General features: G+C 30.1%; 1 protein-coding gene across 3 annotated transcripts in view; it reads right to left on the bottom strand.

Annotated features, from left to right (window-relative positions):
* The window catches only part of LOC148231879 (zwei Ig domain protein zig-8-like), a 112,004-nt gene that overhangs the window by 61,972 nt on the left and 22,181 nt on the right, over window positions 1–27,851 (bottom strand). For all 3 annotated transcript variants that reach the window (XM_088191851.1, XM_088191853.1, XM_088191852.1), the window contains one exon: window positions 12,643–13,026. In XM_088191851.1, the coding sequence (XP_088047977.1) occupies window positions 12,643–12,703 (61 nt within the window). In that variant the 5' untranslated portion in view covers window positions 12,704–13,026. The remainder of the gene's footprint in view (window positions 1–12,642; window positions 13,027–27,851) is intronic.

The raw sequence follows: 27,851 nt of genomic DNA, 5'->3' as shown, positions 1-27,851 counted from the left end.
CATAAAGTTTAAAATGCTTTAAAACGGTTCAACAAATGTGGTTCTTACAAATAAAAGTCACGAACTGCAAGAAAACGAATGACAACTGCCCAGGAAGATCAAATGTTGATTAGCGAGTCCCTAAAAATCGTCAATAAAGGAGGGACGTCTGAGGGGCATCCATTTTATCGTGGACGATGAGAAGATGACTCAGAGGTTGTAAACCCGACACAAACCGTGGCTTTCAGAAATAAATGAAACTCTGAGTGGGGCCAAAAACACCGGGATTGGACATGTGAAGATTGGGTGAAAGTCATTGGGTCCGATGAATCCAGCTTTAAGGTAATTTTGAACTAAAATTGGTTAACATACAAAAATATTAAAAATTTCTAAAGCAGTAATTTAAAAAAATAATCATATTTTTTTTAGAACATTTTTTAATTTTTTGTGACCCCGAAGAGTCGGAGAAGAATATCTTGCTGATTGCGTATTACCTATAGTCAAATATAATGGCGGAAGCGTTATGGTTTGGGGTTGCATTACAGCAGCAGGGTTAGGGAACATGTAGTGTTGCGAGGGTAGTATGAATAGTGACATTTATATTTCAATATTGGAATCGCTTTAATGGGTTCCTACTGAAAAAATATTACCAAGCACAGACTACGCTACCATTGGATTCCAGAAAGAAAACGTTTTGTTCCATACTTCACTAAAAAGCTGTAGTTGCTTTGACTGGTAAATAGAAACTTGCTCTCGGGACAATTGATCATATGATAATTGCTCTCAAGACAGTTTCATTCACGGACACTTGCTCTCAGTACAATTGCACTCATGGTCTATTGCTCTCATGGAAAATTGCTCTCGATTTTTTTAATTTGCTGCATGTTCATCGGGAGTATAAATTTCAAACTAAATATTTTAAATTGATGTTTCGCGTATTATATTATAAAAACATAAGCACATATTTTTAACTTTAGGGAATTACTAAGCTAGTTTCAAGTAATAGTTTTTTCCTGCATAGGCGACTGGAATTTCACAAATATAGATATTTGAAAGATTTTTAATAAGTGCTTATTTTTTGAATTCTAAAATGAATTATCTTTACTAAAAAAATATTGAAATAGCATTAACATATACTACACTTTTGGTAGACTAATGGTTCTTAAACTTTTACAAGTCGGACGGCAAACGAATAAAAAATAAATAATTAAATATCCACATCTTGAGAATCAAATCAAAAATACAATATAGAGGAGCAGCGCTTGAAAACATATTGTAAAAAGCCTTCACAATAGTTTATTTTAAGAGCTGGAAGTGTAGGTTTTGTACAAGCTGTAATAACAGTTTCTGTTGCTTTGAATGTTTTATTTATTAAAATAATTATTTATCTTTGAAAGCAATTTACATAGTTGTGTATATAAAATAAATAGATTCTAGTTTACTTCTCTGAATAAGTCTGAGTTGCGCTTTTACAAAATATCGTTTAATAAAAAAGCAGCTGAATTTTTTAACAAGTATTTTTGAAGTGTATATATTCCAATCGAATTTTTAAAAGAGCTGACTTTATTCCCTGCTTAAGAAATACACATATTACAACCCGTTTCTATATTATCAGTAAAATTCACATATTCTAAATAAATCTTTCTTAAATTGCCTCCACCAAGTTTAGCACACCTTTGATGGGTGGCACACGAAGCTATCATCGCTTTGGCCGATTACCTCCACCCGAATCCCTCACCATTAGCATAATGGTGTTTGGAGCTCCGCTTCCGGCTTATCACACATCCTGGCCGGTGATTCAGCGCATTTCCTCCAGCTCTACAGCTTGGAAAAAAACCTCCCCCTCACATAGCTATACCGCGGGCAATAACTCGACGTCGGCCCTACGTGCACTATGCAAATTGCATTGCGGCTCCGAACACCTTTCGCCGAGATAATGCTCCCCACATTCAAGATAGGTAAGGTTATAATAAGGCGTGCATCAGCGCATTATATCAAAGTCACTTCCATCTCCCCATAAGCTGTCAAGGCGGGGAGAAACTACATCCTGTCAATTGACCTGAAACGTTTCAGCTTACTTCAACAGTGGAGTAAGCTAGAAAACGACTCAAGTACTCATTATGGGTCATTATTCAAGTCGTTCGATTGCAACATGTTCATTCAAGGAACTTAAATCGTTAGTGTGACATTTATGTATATAAAAATAATATTTTTTATCTTTGATATGAATAAATTCTATGAATAACTACTGTTGAAGTTAAAATTGAAAAATCATAAGGGTGAAGATTTGAGGCGGTTTTCAAAAGTCGCGTAAATTGCTACAAAACTTGAATAAATAGTTTATGAAATGGAGAATCAAAATTAATCAAGGAAAAACCAAGACGTACCCATAAAGAGTGTTACTCAACAAGGGCATAACATTGAATGGAGAGCGAGCGTTAAATACCCTTGTATACACTTGGACTCTAGACCTAAATTCAACATACGTATAACTCCGGTCAAAAGGACTTGGCGCCATTTCGGCTTTGAAATCAATATTTAATGGAAAAAACGCGCTCACTGTAAGAAATAAAATCCTAGTCTATTAATAATTAGTCCAGTGTGAAGTAAGGTGAGTAATACTAAATTTAATAAACTTAAATAAAGGCATTAAAATAATTTATAATATCCCGTTTTAAACTTACCATAAAAAAAACCATATCAGATATTTAATTATTACCATAAAAGAACATTGTTATTATCAAACTGAAAAATACTATAAAAATATCTCGCGAGACCATGCAAATCCACTAATCTCAAGAATTGGTGAATACGACAAAACATTAACTTAAAATTAAATACAAACATAAAATGCTTAAGCACATATTGCTTTAATGCAGTTAAGCCTATTACAATGTAACTATGTTCAGGTGTACAGGGTTAGATTTATTTAATTTTGTATGTGTTATATTTTATATATTTTTTTCCTTTTTTTTTAAATTTGTAAAAGGTTTTATGTATTTTTTCCTTGAATTTTACTATACTAATGAATATTGTATTACTTTACCAATTGTAAAATTTATTTTTAAAATAAACTTTTATAAAAAAAATACTAGAAAGCATAGGGGATTACACATGACAAAAAATATAATTAGGATATTGTTAAGCAACAACCATATATTCGAAACCTTGCTCATGTGATTTACTGTGAATAAAAAAATATGACTTAATCATTAGTTTTTTTGACGATAATTTTGCACCTTATTTTTTTTTTTAATTTTTATGGCTTACATCAATTTTATCCGTATTACATAAGTAGATTAATTTATATTTAAAATTTTATTGTATTATATTTACACATTAAAATATTACAGCGTCTATATTAATAATATAACCACCCCTTTGTAATTTTATAATATGCCTTGCAATATAGCCTCGTTTAATAAATTATTAATAGCCGACGAAGCTATGGGAGTAAGAGAGTTTACATTTTTAGCGTTAAACGTTTTATTTCTTTTTTGCGCGCTTTCGATCTTGCTAAATTAACAGGGATCAGAAAATGTTTACTGATGAACGAAAAAAAAAACACAAAGGCTTAATCTGCTCTTCATATAAAAAAATAAAATAAAACGCCTCCGGGGAAAATTACTGAAATATGCTGCACACAATAAAGGGCAAGAATATTGCGAATCAAGGCAGTTCTTTATCCCATGCGAAGCGAAAAAAAATAAAACCGTCTCGACGAGAGGCTTTAAATCACACCTAAGTATTTTTGTGACGTTACTTATTTTTTAGACGTTTGCTGAATGGGTTTATCGAGATTCTGTTTGCTTAAGAAGAGTGAAAATGGATTTAGACGTGAACGATCAACGGATGTGATTTAGTTTGATTTATTGTATGATTGGCCTTAGAAGCAAGGTTTTAAATATAGGTTGGGCTTATAAAAAATACATTTCATTGTTAGATATAACTTATAGGGTTAAATACTTGTAACAAAATGAAAGCATTTCCATTTTAGATTTTATTAGCTAGAAATGAAAAGCTTCTTTCAAAACGTTTTCTAAGAGTAGTTAGTTATTATATTTATTATGTTTAATAATCACGTAACCATTAATTAATAATCACAAGGTTGGTAAAATATGTTGACTTAATATTTTTATTTTTTCTTAAAACTTATTTATTTATTTTAAATTTAATTTATTAACATTAAAGTTACTTTACGTTGAGTAACTGTGGAGTAATTTTAATATTAAAAGAGTGCTGGCCATTTAATGTTAAAATATAGAAAATTGACATAAAACTTTTGACTATTTGCTACATTTAATACGTTAATTACTGATAAGTAGAAGCTATGTTTTCTATCTAAACAATAAATACTCAATACCGCATTATAATTTAGCTTGAATTCCTGAGGGAAGTTTGCCCAGGCTGTTTCTCTTTAACTTGTATACAAACTATATCCCAAAACAAGCATTAATCTATGTGGGCTGACGATGCAGTTTTTTAACAAGTGCTTACGGTCTTAAACCAATTTTAAATAAATTACACAAATCTTTTGAAAACCTAATTATATATTTAGAGAAGTAAAAATTTAAATTAACCAAAATGATACAGAATCAATAACATTTACAAAGCGTATCCACAGATATACTATTTTTTCATAATTGCAAGCAATTCAAAATAAAGCTATAAATAAAACACTGATAGACAAATATATTAATTTATACATAATATTTTTATTGAATGTTTTAAAGTTATCTAGTATTGAACCTACAATTATATTTTATATTATAAGTTTCTTTACCTTGTGTATATATATAATTTTTTTCCTATCGATAGAATATTTTTTTATTAAAAAAACGTATCAAGTTACCAATTACTATCAAAGGTCTTATTTTTTTATTCTTCGCAATTTAAAATATAAACGTATCGAGTATCCTCACGTGCTTAACTATAATGAAAGCGCTACTGCTAAGTATTAGCCAAAGGGTTTTCTGATAAAGCTCAGGCTGACACTCTGATATATCCGCTGGCCACTGGCTTATCGGCGTGCGCTGCAATTTCTAAACGAAAAACCGAAGAAAAAGCCTTGATAGACGGCGAAAGCTACGTCCGAAAGCTCGCCTGACCGGGAAGCGTCCAATTAAAGGAGCTTTCGCCAAAATCCCACGGCGGAGCTTTCAGGTAATGCGATACTTTTGTCGGCCGCATGATCGACGAGAGATGCGTCAGTTTGCGGCCGAGATGTACGAAAATCTATAAATATTTTTTTCTATTTGTAAAGGCCAACATAAGTATCAATAAAGGCACGTATTTATAACTCACCAGACGCTTAATTCTATTTTTTCTTTGATGCCGAAGTACAATAACGCGTAATTGAATATTTTATATGAGCGAAGATGAAAAAATGGCGCATGGGTTACTATATCTTAATATATTGTACATTTGTTTGCATGTAAAAAAATAAGAATATAAAATAAAACGTTGGTGGGTATACTTTAAGGGAAAAAACTAAAAAAACCTTTAACTAATATATATATGAAAAAAACAATAGCGATAATTTGAATATATTTTACTGAAGATGCTAGATTAATGTGGTTAGTATTTCCAATACTAAAAAGACAATGTTCTTTCATTGTGGCTATTTAACCCGCCGTTGGTCGCGCAAGTATTGCATACGCCGTTGGTCGCGCCTGAGCGAATAGCCGCCTCTCAGTTCTTTATGTTTTTAAGTTTAAATATCGAATATTTATTATTTTTTTATTTTTGGTATATTTTAGTGTTGTATATATAAAATAAATAAATTCTTTAAAACCTTTATTTACATAACGAAAAAAGAAAAAGAAAATAATAAATATTTTAAAAGTAAAATATATTTTTTTAGATATATGTTTAAAACTTTAAAAATAACATGGAAAAATATATATTATTTTTGATCTTGATTACTTTAATACTTAGTTATGCAATCTGGACATAATGCCGATGAATGTTCTTTGCATATTGGGTTATAGCACATATGGCATTTTATGGTGATTTTGAGATTTTTTTCCTGGGGCAAAAATTACATTTTGGACCATTCTATTTACTTCGTTTTGGATGAAAAATTATCGTAGTGTCAGGTTTCTCTCTTAAATACTGCTATATTTTATTTGCAAACTTTGCGATAAATTTGTTTAATTTGTTTAAATTATCTAAAGGATCGAAAAAAAAATTCAAAATAGTTTTTTTATACTATGTATCAATAGAGTTAAATGAAATATATTTATAAAATAAATTAAAAACATAATAAAAACAAAAAAAAAAGTAAATAATAATAAAAATAAACTACCAAAAAATAAAATTTCCAGCACGAATCTAACCCGCGTAAATAACGTTCTCTCTCAATCCTTGATATAACACAACTAATACGCAAAACCAAATGTATATCGAATTAGTAAACACGTGTCTGAGCCTGCAATATTTAAGAAAACATAATTCTTAAAAAGTAGAGGGACCCGCAAGTTAATATGTTTCATACAAAAAAAAACGGCATCAAAAAAACCGATAGGGTGAGCGCTGCGCCGCCGTGCGACCAACGGCGGGTTAAAAGCTATTATAAAGTTATTTAAGATCAGTATAAAAAGGTGTATTATATATAATTTTTATACTTGTATTTAAAATAAGTTGCAATTTAAAAAAAAATATTACTTGTGTAAGCGCATTATTTCAATCTAATATTAGTCTTAAGGAAATAATGGCGGCAAGCAATTTAGTTCATAAATTTGTTTATTAAATTTAAGGTTAAGGTCCAAACCATTGCCCAGAAATTTAACGCTACATTTACTTTCTTCGTTACTGCCTTGTTTACTTTCGAGAGGCAGTTTGTCAACGTTTTTTCAATATAATTTATTCTGTTTTATTTTAGCTAATTTACATTTTTAACCACTTATAATATCTATATAAGTTTTTAAATGATTTTAATGATTTATTCACGATTGGTTTAAGACAGTAAGCAATTAAAATATCTATATTGTTTGTAAGCAAAATAAATAGAAACGGCCCGACAAACTTATCTCAGAAACTCCAGCAGGAATTTTACTCGTTATCAATTAATAATTATTTAGTGAAATAACATAGCTTTTACTTATTAGGTATGAGCGTATTAAGTACAATATAAGAGGTCTTAAATGTGTGAATCAAGCTGTTATACCATAATGTGTCTAAAGCTTTTTCTATATCTAACAATTCAAGGCCCGTATTATTTTTCTCAAATTAAAATTAACGCATATATGTTCCGTCAAACTATTAAGTTATCAAGGGATTTTCGCAAGTGAAACCAAAATATTCATTAATAATTTTATTCCTTATAGGAATAATATACTGATATACCATTTTTGTTGATGCTACTTAAATAATACTATTTCGATATACGTATACACTTATTTCAATTACAAAAATATATTAAATATTTAGTAGTGGGTTTTACAAGCACATTATTCTTATTGATTTGACAGTCAATTTATGATGACAGTAATGATTTTTACTTTATTCATAACATAATGGACGAAGAAAAAACCATAAATTATTCTATACAATAAGACATAATGCGATTACGGCAACAACTTTAACGTTATTGATTTTAAGCATTTTAATTAATCGGTTCAGGCTGCTTAAACTTTTAATTGAATTTTTCTTCACTAACACAATAAATAAGTCACAACGACAGTCGCTCAATGTCGCTTAATGAGAGTTGAATGCTTTTTATATTGTTAATGTTACGAACAAAGCATATAAAAATAATTAAATAAAAAACTTTCGATAAGGCCAATTGCTTATATTAGAAAAATATCTTTTACCGTCAATAAAAATTATGTACGTCACAGACATTTATTCCTCATAATAACTACTTCATTAAATTTGCAAAATAAATATTGCTTCATTAGGTGTATCACTAATAAAAATCAATATTATAAATAACAAACATTTGGCAACGAATTTTATATTATTATTTCAATAATTCAATTTTTATCGATTTACTTTCAAACAGTAAAAAAGTTTTTAAAAAAAAAATAATATCAAACATTGTTTGCATATAAATATATATTCTATTTGTATTCCATCTTTTAGCTACAAAATTAGATTCTTATATTCTCTACATAAAAGTATTAAATTTTATGGCATTTGCATTGAAAGGGCAAAAGAAAGGTATACTAAACAAATATAAAGTGAGAGGGACCGTGACATTACATATAAATATATGTATATATTTGAATTTATACATAATATTACCCATTTGGAGCATTGGAAAATATGTATATAGAATTTTCAATTTATGTCTCTGAGTTACATATGTGTAAAAATAAGGCTAAATATATATTTTTTTTATATCATCACTATGCACTATATAAGAAAAGCGTCATTGTTAGCAACCTACGGCCCTTTATGGCAACTGTATATTTATAATTATTTTCCATGATACAGTAATCTAACAATCCTCATACTAAATTTGATGATGAGTTTTCTAGGAAAAATAACGTGAGCCTAATATTCTGATTATTTAATTCAGCTCTCAAAAAAGTGGTTGTTTTACTGTTAAACTATGTGAGGGTTTGTTGCGTCGTTAATTAACCATTTAATCAAATTTTAAGCTTATAAAAGTGGGCATTTCTTTGTTAAGTAATGACATAAATTGCTACTTATTACTAAATATTTAACTACAAATGTTTACAAACACTTTGCCAATCGTATTTGATTTAATTAATTACTAACAGCACTACGTATAAATGTTACACAATATATTTTATACGTCATATACCCATAATCATAGAAATTGCATATCGTGTACCGTTTTGTTCTACGTCAAATGAACGTGCGTGACCCAGCAACGACAAAAATATGGCACAAGCATAATTTGCCATAATGGCAGAAAACCGATGACTACACTGAACAGGCCGATGAAAAAAAAACCGATTTGGCGAAAATTGAAATATAATAAGTAGCCTTTCCGTCGGGACCGTGCGGTCGCATTTGAATATTAAATTGAGCCCCTAGCACACAGAAAAGAGTATGCTAATGAGGCTAACCAAAAATAGTATCATGGTGAATTCTTTGAGATAAGCAAGTGTATTAGAAGAATTAGTAAACTTGCAGAACTCATTTGCTAAAAAATCTCTCTCTGATTCTACAGTACTCTGACAGATTATTAATATCTTGACTTTTTAATAAATTTTATTGTGGTTTATACTTTGTTTAAATTTGCCTTTTTTGATACTAGCAATTCATGATTTCTCTGTGCTAATAACTTAAAGATTGTCATTATGACTTTAATTAACTATTTCTCTATTATAACATACCATGTTAAAAGTTTAATTAGTTATTTTTTTACTATGTTGCTTAAGACAGGCTATACCAATTTATTACTATTGATTATATATCAACAAGACACTTCACCATATATTATAGTTCAATACAAAGAATTGATTGGAATTGTCGAAGAAAATTTAATTAAAATCACTATATTGAGAAGTACACGCTAATTTGAAGCAAAAAAGCTTGACCTGTAGTTGTGCGAAGGGAACCAGCGAAATTTAAGCTTTTGATACACATTTAAATCGAATACTACAAATTCAACAATATTAATAAACATCATTCTGTATTACGCTAAAAATAATTTGATGTACATAATAGGGCACGTCAAATGATATTGACAGTAAAGATTGCGGTATTTTTATTACAACTATATAATTACTCAGAAATACACTGCTATGTGTAAGTCATTAAACATATAGAAAAAAAATAATCAACTTAAAATAACATTAAAAATAATTGAATAACTTTACTTGCCAGTAAAGTGAGGAAAATTATTTTGAATAAAATTTACAAGGCAAAGTACTTTTCCATTTCTTTAGATTGTACCACAGTGCGCAAAAGACTTCAATTAAAAAATGTTAAGATTATAGAACATGGTAATTACTTTATCAAAAAAAGGGTCAAACATCACACTATAGAAGTACTGAAACAATAAATTGCAGGTTGACAAATTTTATATTCAATATTTCAGAGCTCATTTTTATGAATATAGCTGGGAAATGTAAAATAATATAATCTAGAATTATAAGTAAATGAATTTACGTATTTTTCACCATGTTCGTCACATTCTTTAAAACTGCCAGCGTATTGCCAAAAATAGTGACATATTTTGGTACAGTCTAAAACTAATTTGCTTGTCCTTCTCTTTGTCAAATTTACCTATCTTTAAAAGAACATTAAAATAATTTTATTATTCAAAAAATCTTTATCTACAGTATACAAACAGTTAATAAAAATATTAAATGTTTTAGAGTACCTTGTAACAATAGGGAAAAAAAAAATATTAGAAGCGCAAAAAATATAAATAAATTTAAAAAAATCACTTTTTCTGCAGTTTCATATTGTGGAATATTGGTGGAAATAGACAGGGTCAATATTTTAAAATGAAAAGTGAAAGATTTTTATATTAAGAAATGAAAAGTTAATGATTTTTCAACAATTAAATCTAGCCGTTGAATGTAGACCCTATATTTTAAGAAAAATAAGAAACTAAAATTTACCAAGCAATGTGAATATGAAGCTTTTGATAAGCATAGCAATTAAATGAAGCTGATAAATTTGGCTATACATACACATACGCTGTTGACACAATAATTAAGCAACTAATCCGGAGATTCGGAAAACTTCAGAAATTTTCTCAATATTATGCCATTCTTACAAGCTAAAATTTAATATTGTTACGTGAAATTTAGTTAAGTAGATATTCTATGGACCTTGAGATCAAATCTGCAAAAGACTTAAACGAACCAGAATTTAAAAAAATGAACCATTTAAATTTTTTTTTAATAATCTAACGATTTAATTTGACACCAAATAAAGACAGCGTATTCCAATAGCCGCCGATTAAGCGAAAAGATCATTTAGTGTACAAAAAATATGTAAGATCTTCAATAGCTCATTACAGATTAAGTAATTTGTGTATACTTTCAACTTAAAGCACTATAACCAGAATTATAGACTTTGCTTAGAAAAATAACTTTTAAAATAAAATTAATTATTTGCCACAGGTGGCTGGCAAAATTAAAAAAATATAAAACCAAAGAAACTGTATTAAATTTAAAGCCGTAACAAGAGGTAGATGGGTGGGAAAATTTTGGCTTTGCCCTGAGCGCTCTGCCTTAATTATCTCAGTAAGGCTCTACTTGTGATTCTTGTGATAGTATGGGGACCAAATAGGCTCGCGTTTGTAGGGAGCATATTTTTGAAATTCACGTAATTACTGTGACCAAAAGTGATTATTGAACAATAGTGCGATTACACAAAGGCTCTCGTTACGACTAGAACTAAAGGGTTTGCTTATAAATTCTCCGGTGCATTGAATGAATATTTATTTGTTATGAAACGGTCACGAGAAACAATATATCACCGGAAGAAAAATAGCACCATAAAGTCCCAGCACTCCGTTACACAATTTTCCGACCTAGGTGATATCCATCAAGAAAATGTCACTTTCTAAAGGAATATACTTATTTCGTCGTTCTAAGAAGCAAGTGCAGCAATTGTCTGGATAATCGCTGCATGATTGTGATCGGTGAGCAAGCTTTGCAGCCCTAAACACATAAGGACAGTCACAGGCAGTCACTTCGCAAGCTCCAGCAGACACTCAAAGAGACTAGCAAATTCACCCTGCCTGACAGGCGCGAAGATACGACCTGAGACTCCCGAACACGATCATCGCAGCAAAAAGAACTGCCGCAAGACCCCTGAGGATCTTACACGGACATCATCCCTGCGCCAGTTTCTCAATCACTGCTTTGAGAAAACGATATTTACCCAGCATAGTAGCCGCAATATATGTAATATAATCTAATATTTTTTTCGCTAATTTCCACCGGCGTCTTACTGACTGTGAAGACCTACCCCTTAGGATTACTAACCCTTAAAATATTATACTGAATCTACAGACCTACGAATTTATAAGTATAAAAACACCGTCCAGATATATGATATTGATATCTTTGGGCTTATACTGTGGGAGTAATTGCCCTCAAAGAGCAACAAAATTTAACACAGCCATGCTGACAAATTCATATATAAGACAAGAGCTTAGATTACTTTGTAGAAGTGCAGAGAGAACGTAGCTCCCCATCCTTTAAGCAAGATACCAGGTACTACTGCAGAGCCTACCGTCGCCAGGATTGTATTACAAGCTCTAGGCAAGGCGGGACCAACCAGATTTAAGCAGTGGGCATCAGGGATGGTCCTTAAGTGCCGCCTTCCAAGGAGCGCTGTTGTTAGCGAAAGCCAGGAAACGGTGAGGCGGATGCTCCAGGAATAATACGACGGTAGTTCTAGCGATTGACTCTAACTGAATACTGTCTATCAACCCTTAATCACTTCATATTTATAGTGAAAATCTTTCCTCGAGCTCCACCCAGCTGGCTGATGAAAAATGCCGTCCAGAAAAAAATATTTTTTTTGTATGTTGCGAGAACTAAATTATATTTTATTGAGTATTTTATAACATGCAGGTGAACTGCGTCTTAATCGAACCTAACATACACCCGAAAATACTGTTAGATTATTAGTTTTTCTATATTAAATTAATTATTGTTATTTTTATACATAAATATAATGCCTAAACTAAATAAAAGTAATATTAAAAACTGTACTCACCGCAAGCGCAGAACAGCAGCGCTAACGCCGCGAAGGCCAACTGTACACTTTCGGGTATCATCGCACGGGAATTTCCGATGCCATTATGAAAGTATCAAATATGGATGTAGGGTGTCGGCTTTCTCAGAAGCACATCGTATCACACAACACAAACGTGCATATTCTATTTAAGCGAAACGTCACACAGAATCACACCGACTTAGGGAGTATTCACGTCACACATCCGAAGCGTCTTCTTCGCGTCGTTCAGCCGAAAGGTCGCAAGCGCCAATTTATCCTTCATGGCGCAATATCGCGTCGAACCGCCACTGTCGGAGAACCGCCACTGTAATCTCTCGGTCCCGTGCTGCTCCCAGATGGCGCGTTAATCCATTAGGCACGTACCTACGGAAGACAAGAGGAGGAAAAAATGTACAAAAATTTTATTGCCATCTTTATTACTTACGTGTTTTAACGCTGCAATAATAAAAGCGAATTTATCGTCGTTTATTACCCGACGCGGGCGTCGGAGTGTATAAATTGTATGTTGTATTTTGTATTATGGACCGTGTGATTTGGCTTAATTGTATTTGAATTGTTTAAATGTGTTACATCATACAATGTATAATAAGAGGTTGCCGCAAAGATTTGCTAAGCAAAATTAAATGTAGTATCTAATTTTCATTTAAAGATTTTTTTCTTAAATGAATAATAAAAATAATATTTCAAAAGTGCTTTCAATATTTATTTCGATAGACTCTTTAGTATATTAATTTAAAGAAAAATAATTAGAGATTTTTATTAAGTGTTTAAATTAATCACAATAGTAGTTAATCGATCTTTCTGAATATTATTATATATATTAATTATTTAAGCATCATAATTAAATTCTCAGAATCTATGGATTAAATGAGGCATGACTTATAAAGACACTATTCAGATGTGCTTATTCACTAAACGAGTTATTTTAATACAATCACGATATAATCTACCAATTGCAATTTGTGCAAAATTTACATGTGAAACGCTCTTTAAGCGTTCTCCAGACACCACTCTGAAAGCCACTGTTGAAATATTCATAAATGAGGATTTATTGAAATTTTAATAAAGTGGCTTGTGAAAAATTAATGGGTTTTTGCCAGCTGCAGGTAATAATGGCACGGCCATTGAGGTTTTATAGGTACGTCCCAATTTTATTTAAATAAAATAGTTTTTTTTGCTCTTTGATGAAAAAATGCCTTCTGACCACTTCTGCGTTTGAACAGGTCGAGTGTAATTCGAAATTAATAACTATCGTATTTCTCAAATGTGCTCAAATATTGAGAACAAACTTTAATTTAAGATCTGGCTTGGAAACGTCTGAGTTGCTGGTTTGAGCGAAAGCTAGCTTACTTTGCGAAATTTTTAATGGTAATACCTGCGATCTTGCAAACTGAATTTTATTTAATATATGTATGGTTTCCGTATGAATAATCTTATAAAATTATACATTATTTTAACACATACATATTTATTATAAATAAACAATTAAATTTAAAAGATCACTGTTCAAACAATGAAAAAATATTACAAAAGTTGCTGAATAAAAATATTCTGGGATTGATAAAAAATATTTCTTATTAATTGTAGCTTTATAAGTATTCCATTAACAAATATATTACAAAAAGTGATGAAAAACAACTTTGAATAACAAAAAAAAATATAATTATAAACTAACTCATGGTAAACATTCACCTAAATAAAGTAGCTTTAATTACAAAAATATGCGTGAATAAAAAAACTTAATTTTTATTACGTGACAACATTAATAAATTTTTATGAGTATTTTATTCATAAGAAAAGTAGATTAAATTTGTAGTGATATTTAATTAATTTTTGTTTTAAACACATATGGTACATATTTACAATTTCAATTTTCAAAACGTATCTAATGATAATGTATTCATATAGGCATATATATTTATATTGTGTGACCCTTATCAGAGCTCTCTATCGATTGAACTAAGGTCAAAGGATAGCTTTTTTGCGATAAACAGCGGTCTCAATTAAAATTTAGTTTGTTCGCGTAATTTCGATTTTTGCAAGCACGTTTGTCAACGCGACACAAAACCAATATTTGCTTTAATCGAAAATTTTCTCTCACAAAATATTATTTTGGTAGCAAAACCCTTTCGCGGCGAAAGCTTTCATTGTTCAAACTAACACAGATTGAACCCTTTTTGGTGGTTATAAATAACCGACGACAACAGTTAAATCTTATAAAATACTCGAACTATGTCATAATCAGTTTTTTAATAAATTTATGTGGAATTTATATTTATATGATATTTATAACCGTTTTTTATAAATATTTTCATTATAATGATATATCCATAATTACTGTAAATTTATTAATGATTTAAATTAGCGAAGTGGCGGGTTATTAACTAATTTAGTTTTTCTTTACGCACAGAATCAACAACTTTTTTTTCTTTTTAGGATAAGGAATTGACACGGTTATTTTTAATACACACTGTTTTAATACAAAGTTGTTGAAACTGAGACAAACAAAATTGTGGACCCCATCGAAAAAGACAGGGTTAAAAATATCGCTTGTTTCTCTGCTCTTCAATAATACCTCCTACTTCTTTTGAATATACATGTTATACTGTTAATATCGCACAAATAACATTACAAAGAAATAATTACAATGCATACATGAAACGAAACCCTAATTCCCCGAATCAGGTTCAACATGAAAATATTATATGAAACACAAACAAAGGTTTGTTTTGGCATTGAAACATACATCTAGCAAGTTGAACTTGCAACATGATTTTTTTTTACTTTTTAACGATGTTATATTACATACGTAAAAAATCGCGCAATTCACGTACAAATAATCATATAAAATCTCAAAGATTTATTTTGCGCCGGAAAGGGTCATTTTGCAATTATATGTGAGTTTTATTACACGCCATTTATTTCGTAATTTTATTATGTGGACTTTGTGCGGCTTTAGCTTTATTTCGCTTGATGTAATTATGCGTGTTAAATGTGTATGTGCGATATATACAAATATTGTTATTATGTTTGAATACAATTTACGTGATACTTGGTGTATACAAACAATAATACATCTTAGTATATGTCGTGTAAATAATAGCGATCAAAGGGTTGTTAAATAATAAATTATAAAATTTATTACATAAAAGTTTTGCTTAGAAATACTGTGAAAAACACTATTTCATATTATTTTTTTAATTTAAAAAATAAATACAGATAAAAACAAATTAAATTGCATTTACCTTAAGTGATATAAATAAATATTGCTTACTACATATTTCATCACAATGGCAAAACAGACGCTCTTTGCTATATAAACAAAGGGGCGTTTTAAAGGTATATTATACAATACATAATTGTTCTAATTATAATAAAATGTATTTTATTTATGGACTCAGTATTTTTTAATTTTATAATGGTTAATAAACGTAAGAATAATAAAGTAAATATAATATTTTAATACTATTTAATGAATAATTCAGGAAAAACACTTTCTGATAATAATGTAATTAGTCAAATTTTCAACGTTGCAAACGCTCGTTAATAACTCACGCTTCATAAATATGAAAACACGGATAACGAACTCTCACATAACGACTGGGCCTTATTTTATTATATTAATGTAAATTGAGTTAAAGACGAGTTTTTTTTATCTTATTTAAATGAAATCATGGTTCGAAATTAAAAGAGTAAAACAATTTCGTTTCGCTCAATTTCTTTTGTGGTTGTTTCAACCCTCTGGAGATGCCCTAAATTTAATAAGACGATTCAAAGCGGCCCAGTTTTAATTAAAATTGATAAACACACCATAACCGACAACATATTTTTTTATAAACGCGAAAAATATATTTTTCAAAGACATTATAATGTAAAATAAATTTAATCAATCAATCGTCGATACTAAAAAAATTGCCAAACAATAATGCATAATCGCAAAAAATTGCTAACATACATTTATTTTAAAATGTGCTCCTTACTAGTTTAAAGTACAAATGTAGGACAAACAATAAGAACGGAACTGACTTGCAAACATTAATAAGATCTGTCCCAAAACGTTCATCATTCATAAGATACATTTGAAAAAGCTACGCTTTCTTTGGAAAGGATGCTTGTTAGATAATGCATTTACGCTGTTCATAATACTATAGTTGTTCTGCATTTAAAATACAAACTTACAAAACTGTAATATAATATTAAATAATTCCCTACAATTATTTTTGATATTAAATTTTTATTTTTTTAAATCTTCCATTGCAACCTGACAGGCATAAACCCAATGCGTTATAATAGGAAAAATATGTATAAACTGAGTAAGGCAGTCCGATATAATAAATACCCATAAGACTAAAAGTTTGGGAATCGGTGACATCTATGTATATTATTAATTATACTTATAATCAATAAATGTTACTGCAGCTAGCGCTGGATTTTATATTAATAACGCATTTTTTTATAAATAAATATTCGAGTGCTGCTGCAGGGGTTCGAACCCGCAACCTCAGAGTTACTAGCCTGAGACATTACGGACTACGCTATTCCGTCCTTATAAAATAGTTGAATTATTACTTTTTCGCACAATAGCTTCATTATAGTTTATTTTTTATTTTTTACGACTACATGTAACGCGTAACATTATGCAATATTTAACATCATTTTTAAATCTGATATATTTAAAAATGCACAGATAAATTCCATTCTATATGTAAATAACAAAATTTATAAAATTCAAATTAAATATTATCTCTTAAATCGAGTTATATTATGTTATTTCATAGAATAATTTGGAGAAAAATAATTATCTAGTATTTAGGTTTCGTATTTTCCACAACCATAAAATTTGTATTCAAAATAGCTACCACTGGTAATGTATTCTAATGTGATAGTAGAACATATCCATATATATGTACATACATACATACATAGTTTTGCTGTAATTCAGCGATCTAATTCGCAGTGATTATTTCGCAAAAACATCTCAATATTTTATGTCCCATGCATAATTCATGCGAATACTAAATCCGCACATCACCTGCGGGAATTAAATACACGTAGATTAATGAAACTTGACTATTTTAGTTCTAAATTATTAAGGCATTATATAATACTTATTTACGTGTATAATTAAGTCTATAAATCAAAAATTGTTCGGAGCTAAAATTGTACACAAGCGATGCTTTATTAGAATAAAAACAGGTAAGAATCATTGAAATATTAGTAAAAGATAAATAAGTACGATACTATTTAAATCAGTACAGATTTTCAGCATTTCTTGATTAGCAGAAAATCTTTGTAAACATTTATCTGGTCGACAAAACTGTTTTAAGAACGTAAACAGTATCCAAGAAGTAGATACACATGCAAGTTACATTAAAGCATACAATATTGCTAAAAGTAATAAAGATCTCAGTGATAGAGAGTTCGTTCAATAACGCATGCTCTAAGTTTGTGATGTATTATGTCCAGATAAAGAAGAAAAAGAGCTTTGAGACTGTAAGCTTATCTCGGAAAACGGGGACTTCTAGAATCGAAGTCATCAATAAAAATCTGACATCAGAGTTAGAGACAAAGATTGGCCAGTTTAAATACTGCTCCATAAGCACTGATATAAATGATACTGCTCAACTAGTATTATTTATAAGAGGTGTTGATGAGAAGTTTGAAATTATCGAGGAACTGGCATGCATACGGTCTTTAAAGGGTTTGTGAATTTCTGGAAGGGCTTTCAACTTTGGAAGTAACTAGAACAAACATATGTAATATTACAACTAATGGTGCACTAAATATGACGGGAAAAAAAATTGGATTTCATAGAATCTTTAATCAAAACTATCCTGGAGATAGTGTTGTATTTTTACAGTGTGTATACATCAAGATGCCTTGTGTAAATCTGCATTGAATATGAAACCTGTGTTTGATGTAATCGTGAGGCTTGTAAATACTGAGATGTGCTTCTGTTATGTAGGAAAGTGCCATACTGTGTCATTTTTATGATCCTATACGCCATATATATTTTAGTGAAATGTATTATTTGCACAATAATAAAACCGTGATGACTTAATACTCAATAAAATTATTATAACACAGTTCGCGATTGCAAACTGTCTCTGAGACAGTGCCGGGATTTAGATTTTGTTAACGAGTGCTGTTTAACGGCCGTTAGCATTATATCGTAAATTAAATCCGAAAGTCGAGCTCTTCGTGAAAGTTGAGCCGTGTACGAATTACATATTAAATTCCTATTTTAATACAACTTTTGGCGTTTAGACCATTCACGGTGCAGACCGAGTCATAAATACCGTTTTATGTCACCCGTCATTTATACTTTATGGTCTTTTAAGAATTAACGTCCAACTTTGCCCCAAAGACCTCCTTTGAATCGTTAATTAAGCGACGCTAATAATATAAAATAATTTGTTTTAATAAATTAACATACCTTCTTATTAAAATTGACCCACATACATATATAGTCGAATAGAGCGTGCTTTATTTTTTTATCCATCGATTCAAATCAGCTTCTGGAAAGTTTTTAAATTGAATTTAAAAAGCGGAAAGTCTGTTCGTGATGCAATTCAAAACGTTTTAGAGCTGTATGGTTTGAATCGTTTTTCTTCTATTTTTTATATAGAATATAATTTAAAGTGCAAATTAAATTTGTATGCCTGACACATATATTTATAAATAGCAATTATAAAATTTTGACATAATTATATTTCCATTTCAGTAAGATCGTAATAGATTAAGGATTTATTTATTACCGTAAAAAACAAACATAAAAAGCTGTCGTTAAAGCTTGGCAAATTGAAAATTAAAATCAAGAGAAAAAGGGCGCAATTTATGTTCCAGAACAGAAAAAAATATTATTGCTCCCACACACTTTCACAGCTTCCGGCGATAAGGCTCCAAGGATTTTTCCTCCTAAAGAAAAAGAGATCCTCTTAAAATTTTAATGTCCTACCCTTTGTTGGTGTCGACAAAGAGTGTCAGATACAAAGTGAAATCACAATAAGCTACAGCACAAGTATGGAGGATCAGTAATTTTCGAAATGACCGTTAAGCCGCGACTTCTCTAACGTATTACAATATTTTTAACTATTATTGTAGTAATTCAAAATAAAGGATTCGCCACAATTGTATATTTCTAAATATATACTGCTAGAATGAAAAATAAAGATTGAAGTTATCTCGAAACTATACATTTGATATTATCTGGTCAGTTTAAAACCAAAGTAAAAATATTTTTTTACTTATGAAATTTATTTTTATTAAAAATAAATTTTTAATAAAAATAAATTTCCATCTAGGAAGTGTTGAATTTATCGAAATAAATGGTAATCAAAAGGAGCAAGGCCTGGAGAATAAGGCAGATCAGATAAAATGTTCATTACTTTCATCAAAAATCAATTTCGCTACATTGGGACGCGCATTATCGTGATGTAGATCTATTCAACTTATGATGACAAGTGTAGGCCTTTTTTTACATCCTCGTGAAAACGATCCAGCTGACCACAATATAAGCTTGCTGTTATTATTTAACCAGATTTAAGAGTTTATTAATGCACAGTCCCTTTGAAATACTTGATTTATAGTGAGCTTGGGCCTCGATTTTTCTACCTTTGAAAAAAAACACCGTCTACTACGACGATTGTGTAGTACAACACCCATTTCTCATCTCCGGTTATTATGATTTTTTTTTAGTTTAATAAAGACCATCGTGGCCTAACAGGTTTCCCCAATGCACCACGATGGTCGAAAACAAATTTTAAATTTATAAAACATAAAAAAACGTATATATACATAAATAGAACAATACTTAAACATAACAAAAAATTATAAAATATAAAAATTAAATGATACAAACTAGATCAGATCCTCGTAGCTAACATTAAATAGGTCAATATGTAATGCCAGCATATTAAGGAGCCGGATGGCCACAGCTATAGGCGAGTCGGCAAGTGCGGATGTCCTAGCCCTAACGGTCATCAAAAGAGGTCACGATCGTGATTCTCGAAAATGTTCCGGAACCCAAAACTGGAATTCCTCGAGAATAGCTGGATTGTCGACAAAAAAAATGCTTAGCGACATACAGCTTTCTGCGAGAACTCAGCGAATTATATCCCAACGCTCCTAAAAGAAAGGCGCTGGGATATAAGTACGGATAATAACCAAATGGCCTTTTGTAAAGGTATCATAAATACCTTTTTTGAATTTTTTTCACTAAAAGGGAATATTTGGCTATTCGGGGATTCCAAATTATAGATCCCGATTCAAGAATGCTACGAACTAAGGTGTCATAGAGGATGCGAATAACTGACGGATCGTCAAAGTGAAAGGCATTCCTCATAACAAAGCCGAGCATCTTGGAAGATTTATCACAGATGTCGTGTATGTGTAGAGAGAACCTCCATTTGCTCTCGAAAGTGATTCCGAGATCTTTAGTGGAAGTTTCTCTAGTCAAAATGTTACCACCGAGATGGTAGAAATAAGCTGATGGCGAACGGGATCGAGAAAATGACACAGTATGGCATTCTCCGACACTAAAGGGCAGACGATTAACGGAAGCCCATCTTCACAGAGAGTCTAAATCACTTTGCAGAGAGAAGGAGTCCACAACAGATCGAATGCATTTATATAATTTTAAATCATCTGCGTACAGAAGAAAACTTGAATTAGTAATTGCTGTATTTATGTCATTAATAAATAACACAAAAAGCAGAGGTCCCAGATTGGATCTTTGAGGAACCCCCGAAGGGGTAAAATATTCTTTTGACAATCGGCTACCATAGGTTACAAACTGTCTACGATTGCTTAAATAACTCGAGAATATCAAATTTTATCAAAGTTTATCAAATGATCGAGGAAAGGCGACTTAGATTCAAGATCTAGAATTCTCTTAGATATGCGGAAATATGCTGTGGATCTGTGTGGAATCCATAAATAGTGACTCCAAGCCCTTCAAATCTTTTTATTCTGTCTATGCACTATTAAATCGGACTGGTTTAGTACCTTAGACAGCTGATGGTTAGTTTAAGTTGTATTTGCTATCATTTTTGCAGCCAATACATCATCCTCTATCTTTGCTAGTCTTTCACATTCAGAACTATTCTCGATATCGTAATTTACCAAGTGAATTTTTAAACAATATCAATATCTAATGATTAAGCAAAAACATCACACATATTTTAGTTGCTATAATTGCAGTCCTTTATTCAAGAAAATCATATAATATTTAATTTCGTATTGATTGAAAACAATTCTGCTACCTTTAATTTTGGGGTCAAATATTTTCTTGAATAACACAGGTAATCCAAAAATTCATATTCTGGTACTCAAATTAAAAAAAAAATTATCTTTATTTCGGAATTACTACAAGAATTTACTCACAACACTACATTTAACCATTGATTACCATTAGATGTATGTATGTGCTAGATATCTAAAATAGCTACAAAAGCATAAATATATATTTTGGGCATACTGAAAAAATAGAAGAGATTCTCAGGAAGTTATTTTCGACCGATTGTGTTGATGAAAATAAAACCACAACCCTAATGATGAACTAATCAGATCAAGTATATGACAGGATTGTTCTTCTATGATAAACTTAAAAGAGAAAATAATATTTATGAACACACTAAAGATTGATCGATTTCCTTAGATACTTATTATTTATGATATTTAAAAGCTTGTAACATAAAAATACATTATTGTTGTTATTATTGTGCTTTCCATACTTCAAATAAACTTTTTCCGATAGCGCAATGACTAGCTATTTTTCGGACACCTAACCAAAACCCGTCGTTATATGATTAACGGCCGAACGATAACATCTAAATAGCGCTAAGTGGTTTAGAAATTTTCATACAACATTTCCGATCGTCATCCTAGTGCCATAATTCATTTTCACTCATCGGTATCTCTAAGAGAAACTATTCCGTTTGAGATATGAGCTTTAATCGTTGTAACGCTACCTTACGTCCTTCGTATATTAATTACATTAAATAAACACATGTATTATTATATATTAAGTAACGATAATAAAGAACTACTCTATAAGGATATCATAAAACATCATTATATATTTTACATATAAAATTATATTGTGTCGGATTAGTGTTTTTGTGGTTATAGGGATTTTCTTACCTAGCACTAAAAGAGCGTAAAAGAGGTTACTATTAAAATTCCACGTGCGTCTCATAGAAGTTAGGGGTTATATTATATTACATAAAATGAAATACTACAGCCATTACATTAACTTTATATTGCCCATATTTTCTAAATGTTTCAGGGTACATTCGTTCCTTATGATATAGTAACATCACACCAGAGATGATTGATTTTACATTATATTTTATTTGGAATCATAAGAAATGTATCAAAAAGAACTAGTTTGCTAGTATTATGCCATTGAAAAGTCATACTATATAAAATCTACTTTTATTTAAATACTGATGTGTTCCGGCGAAAATTTAGAACTTAATTACCAATCGATTACGTCAGATAAAATTTTACCTAATATCAAAGATAAATAATAAAAACCCACCAAAATCCATGGAATTTAATTTATATAAAACATCATAACTTTAATATTACTTTTTATGTATTAAGTTCATAAAATATTTTAATGAATATTTATCTATTGAGGACCTATTTCTGTAGTGTACCTTATTACTAACAATTTCAATCAACCTTTGTTAAAATTTATGTTGTTTCATTAGTTTTAGGGTTTTTTAAATGTGTCAAAAATATAAAATGCGTATTATTATAAATCAATAATATATTTTTTATTTTTTTCCATAATTATTCTCCAGATTTTAATACTTTTTTATACCGAAAAATAATGCATTTTTGGAAGCATTTAATTCAATCTGTTTTTGTAAGATACTCTTTCTATTTAAAAACTTTTGCAGGGGTCTAAAGAAATTAGCAATATATTGGGTGAGAAAAAAACTCTATGGTGAGAGTTGATTTTAAGCGAACTAGCTGGACACACTATGTGTCTATCAAAATTTTCTGTCCATAATCTAATAATTCATAATGAATCATGCCCAATATTTCCTACTAAATAAATGCATACCATTATTTTCTTGGGGGTTGGGATTAGAAGTTGATTGCTGTCTAACCACTGCCTTTTGCGTAACGTGTCAACGTAAAGAATCCACTTCTCATATTCAGTAACAACACGACTCAAAAATTAATATTTTTATTTTAAAATCATTGTTATCGCTGCCTAAGGTTTTTCTCGGACATTTTATGCGGTACTCATATTTTGCAAAATGAAACCTTTCCGATTTTTATAAATGTCTGTAAATTAATGTAAGCGATACTTTAAGCTTTTGTGCTAGCTTCTGCACCCTTAATCACGGATATGCTTTGATAGCACCCCTAATATATTTACTTACAACGGCTAAGAACTAACTACGCATCCTCACGTAGGTCTGCAATGTCAAAGTTAATGTCCAGGTTAAATAAAATTTTATCACATTTGCCACTCTAAATATGTTTTTAACTGCTAATGTCTTGAAGCTCATAAAGCATAATATAGCTTTACTAAGATTATTTTATCCTTAAATAAAAACAAAAATATCCTTTTTACTAAAGAGCACCATAGATACAACTGTTGTTAACAAGCACCAAAAGTACTCGTATACTAAAAAATATTGCTGTTTTACAAGAAGTTATACATTTTTTCAAATGTAAGAAAAACCGCAATCATCATAGTAGGTGTATTTATAATAAACGTAAAAACTAATTCTATAATCGAATTCGGTAATAATTCGAAGGGAGTTCTTTTGGTCAATTTTCCTAATGCAACTACTTTGTTGGACATAAATCCCATTTCAAGTTCTACTTTTTTCCGCGACAAATTCTGAGGCCTAAAGAAGATTGATCGACTCTTTGATGCGACCGAAAGAAAAGAGCTGTTACTTAAGCTAAATGTTTTTTTGCTGCCGCAAAATATTTTTTGCTCGACCTCAACATCTCCGCCACTTAAAACTTATCTGCGGCAGCATTATCCTCATTGCGTTATATTCTTAAAATTCCGTCCAAGCCCTTTTTGTAAAAAAATGACGAGACTTAATGTTTCATAAACACGCATAAACAATATAGACATATATATGACTGTATAAATACATTGAAGAAAAACTTAAAAACAATATATTAAATAGTTTTACGGCAGCCAACGTAAAACAAATTACACCCTAATCCTATATTTCATCAGAATATATCACAAATGAATTATAGGATTTTAACAATTCGCCATATATTGAAAATAACACAGCATTAAAAATCAACAAGTTTTCGAAGCAGTATATAAAAGTATATCCTGCCAGTATTTGTAGTTAAGTTCAAAAATGTATTGCATTCTTATTTTTACCTTTCATATAAATATGTGACAGGTATATTATTTGTTTTAAATTAATTTAATTTTTTATAGTATTATTCTATACTTTTTGCAGCTCAATAAATTTGTCTCAACTTATAAAATAAAATGATGCATTTTTTGATTGAGAAATTCATATTAGGGATCATTATATCATATAGGAGCGATAATTTTACAAAAACATTAAAGCATAACTTTTAATAAAAATTCGCTAACTTTGTTAATACTTGCAACTCTCATTGACTATTTACAATTGTTTCATATAAAAAATTAAATAAAATCTATTTTTGATTTATGACAGTCTACTTCCAAACCGACAATATATAACATAAAATTTCCTTTCCATTATTTCACATTATTAAATCTAAATATTGGATGAAATACACCAACAAACAACGCAATTTCCAGACGCGCCTCGCAGAGCTTTCCTAAAAGATACACACACACTCGGATAGATGCGTATCTGGTAGCTCGCAGTATAAAGTTATCTCTTAATGTAATTTCGGCAAGAGACTTTCCCCGAAACATAACCGAACAAAACAAACATATCACGTTGTGCGTGTATGCGCAATTAAAGTCGATTTATATGAAATTTGTGCGCGTGCGAATTTCCACACTTCAATTATGCGACCGAGCTTTATCGCCGGAGCTTTTGCGAGCATTGGCGAACTTTGCGATACATTAAATAGAGATACAATCGATACAATTAGTTACGCGTTTCCCGTTTAACGGCTAATCGCGGCGATAACCGATGCTTTTGAATAGCGGGTAATTGTTTGTGTCGATTGGTATCGAGTGTCACTTTCGAGTTTGAACTAAAAATTTATAATTTAATATATGCAAGTAATAGCTTAGGATAAAATTTAAGACAAAATATCTGTTGGTTTTTGAACATTTATTAAGATTTTTAAAATACATACTTAATAATTCAAGCTACTCAACTACAAAATATATATGTTGTAGTTTATAAGCTATAAATAAAATTATTATAAAAAAATTATTATAAAATAAAAAAAAATACAATACTTTCAATAATCGCTAAAAATTGTAGTTATAATAAATATATCTATATAAATGTATTTTACTAGAGATCGAATTAAAAAAATTAAAGACATGGAAAAATCATCTGTCTCAAAAACTATTTCGTTAATTAACTTCTCAATCATTAGTAAATTATGTGAAACAAAATTTAATTTTTTAACAAACATTCATTGACAATATATTTATTCAAAAAATATCAGAAAAATCTCTTCTAAAAAGATTCAGATACTGTTTACAGATAAGTTTAATTTCATAGCTCTGAATAAAAACACTGACATTAATAATACAAATAGTTTAACTTAATTCAAGGAATTGGCATCGAATTTAATATTACTAAAGAACTGATATCTTTAGTTTTCTTAGAGCAAGTTTACTTACAAATTTATATTAAGCAGAAAAAATAACATAAAAAAGATTTTGTTTAACTATGACACTTATTTTAGAAAAAGTAAAATTGAAAAATATATTACACGAGCATCTTTAAAATACTCTTAATTTTTTTATTAAAAAAAATAGGCTCAGTGTTCACATTAATAATAATATGTTATTACATTTTGTGTAAAAAGTATTGTTGTAATTGAGCCATTAGCAATATGAGTTACACTGTAGAAAATATTTTTTAAATTATATATGCGACCCTTGACATTTTTTTGTGGAGCAGTGTGGCAGAGAAGATCTAAAGGTTGAACAGTCTTGATATATATAGTAATTTAAAGATATATCTCCCTCCACACTTAACGTGATTAAATCTTTAAAAAATAATCTTAAGTAGCATCAGCACTATACACTAAAACGCTTTCAAGGATCTTTCGATAATTAATTCTACCGTTCTGGATTTTACCTAATTTAAAACGTTCCACATGATTGATTAATCGGAGCGGCAACAAAGCAAAATCCCGCGGGACTTAACCTATACAGAACATAAAGGTCGGTAAGTGTCGGGCACGCGATGATTGCCTCATCACAAGAGCCCATTCCACTTAACCGCTCTTACGACCAACCCTAAATTCAATACGCAACATTAATTTTCTTAAATAAAGTATATTAAACATACACACGTGTAATGTCGAGATAAAAATATCTTATGATTCACATAAAAAATATAACATATTTTTACAAAATGTAAGATTTTTTTGTGCTAAATGTTGCTGAGAGTTTCTTTTAACACATTCTTCCATTTATGCCAAGTATGGAGAAGGCCTATTAACAACCCCTAGAGCTGAACTTCATAAAAAAGTATAAATCATACTGGGTAATTAGGTCGCATAAACGAAAGATGCATGGAACTAATCAATTAAGACAAACGACTTTAAAATATATCATAAGACATGGACGCGCAATCTGCTCTATCTACCAGCCACTACCCTGCATTCATGCAACCCTATAATTGTGCGTCTTCGTCATCGTCAAAGACAGATATTATAATTATCTCTTTATTATTCATAAATATGCTCAACTCGAACAGTGTCATAAGGAGTAGCTTTTTGATGCGCCTTAAAATGTAGCTTTAAGATATGATTCATCTGCATCTTTTGAATATGTATTATACAAATTACGTAAAATGTACAGTATAATTTAATATTATTGTTTACAGAACAAAATCTCGTGAAGGGAATTGAATTAATTTTACAATATATTTAATTTTTTTTAAAAGCAAAAGTATTAAAATATTGGCAGCACATGTGTTAGATTAGAAGATTAAATAAACATGATTTAATATAAATTTAATGATACAAATTTCACTTTTGCAGTATCAAAGATC

This window comes from Plectrocnemia conspersa, unplaced genomic scaffold (assembly GCF_051122295.1).
Source record: "Plectrocnemia conspersa isolate PC_06_02 unplaced genomic scaffold, ASM5112229v1 ptg000009l, whole genome shotgun sequence".
In the NCBI taxonomy this organism is placed as follows: domain Eukaryota; kingdom Metazoa; phylum Arthropoda; class Insecta; order Trichoptera; family Polycentropodidae; genus Plectrocnemia; species Plectrocnemia conspersa.
The sequence above is the reverse complement of the archived record's forward strand: the minus strand, read 5'-3'. Positions and strand labels throughout refer to the sequence as shown.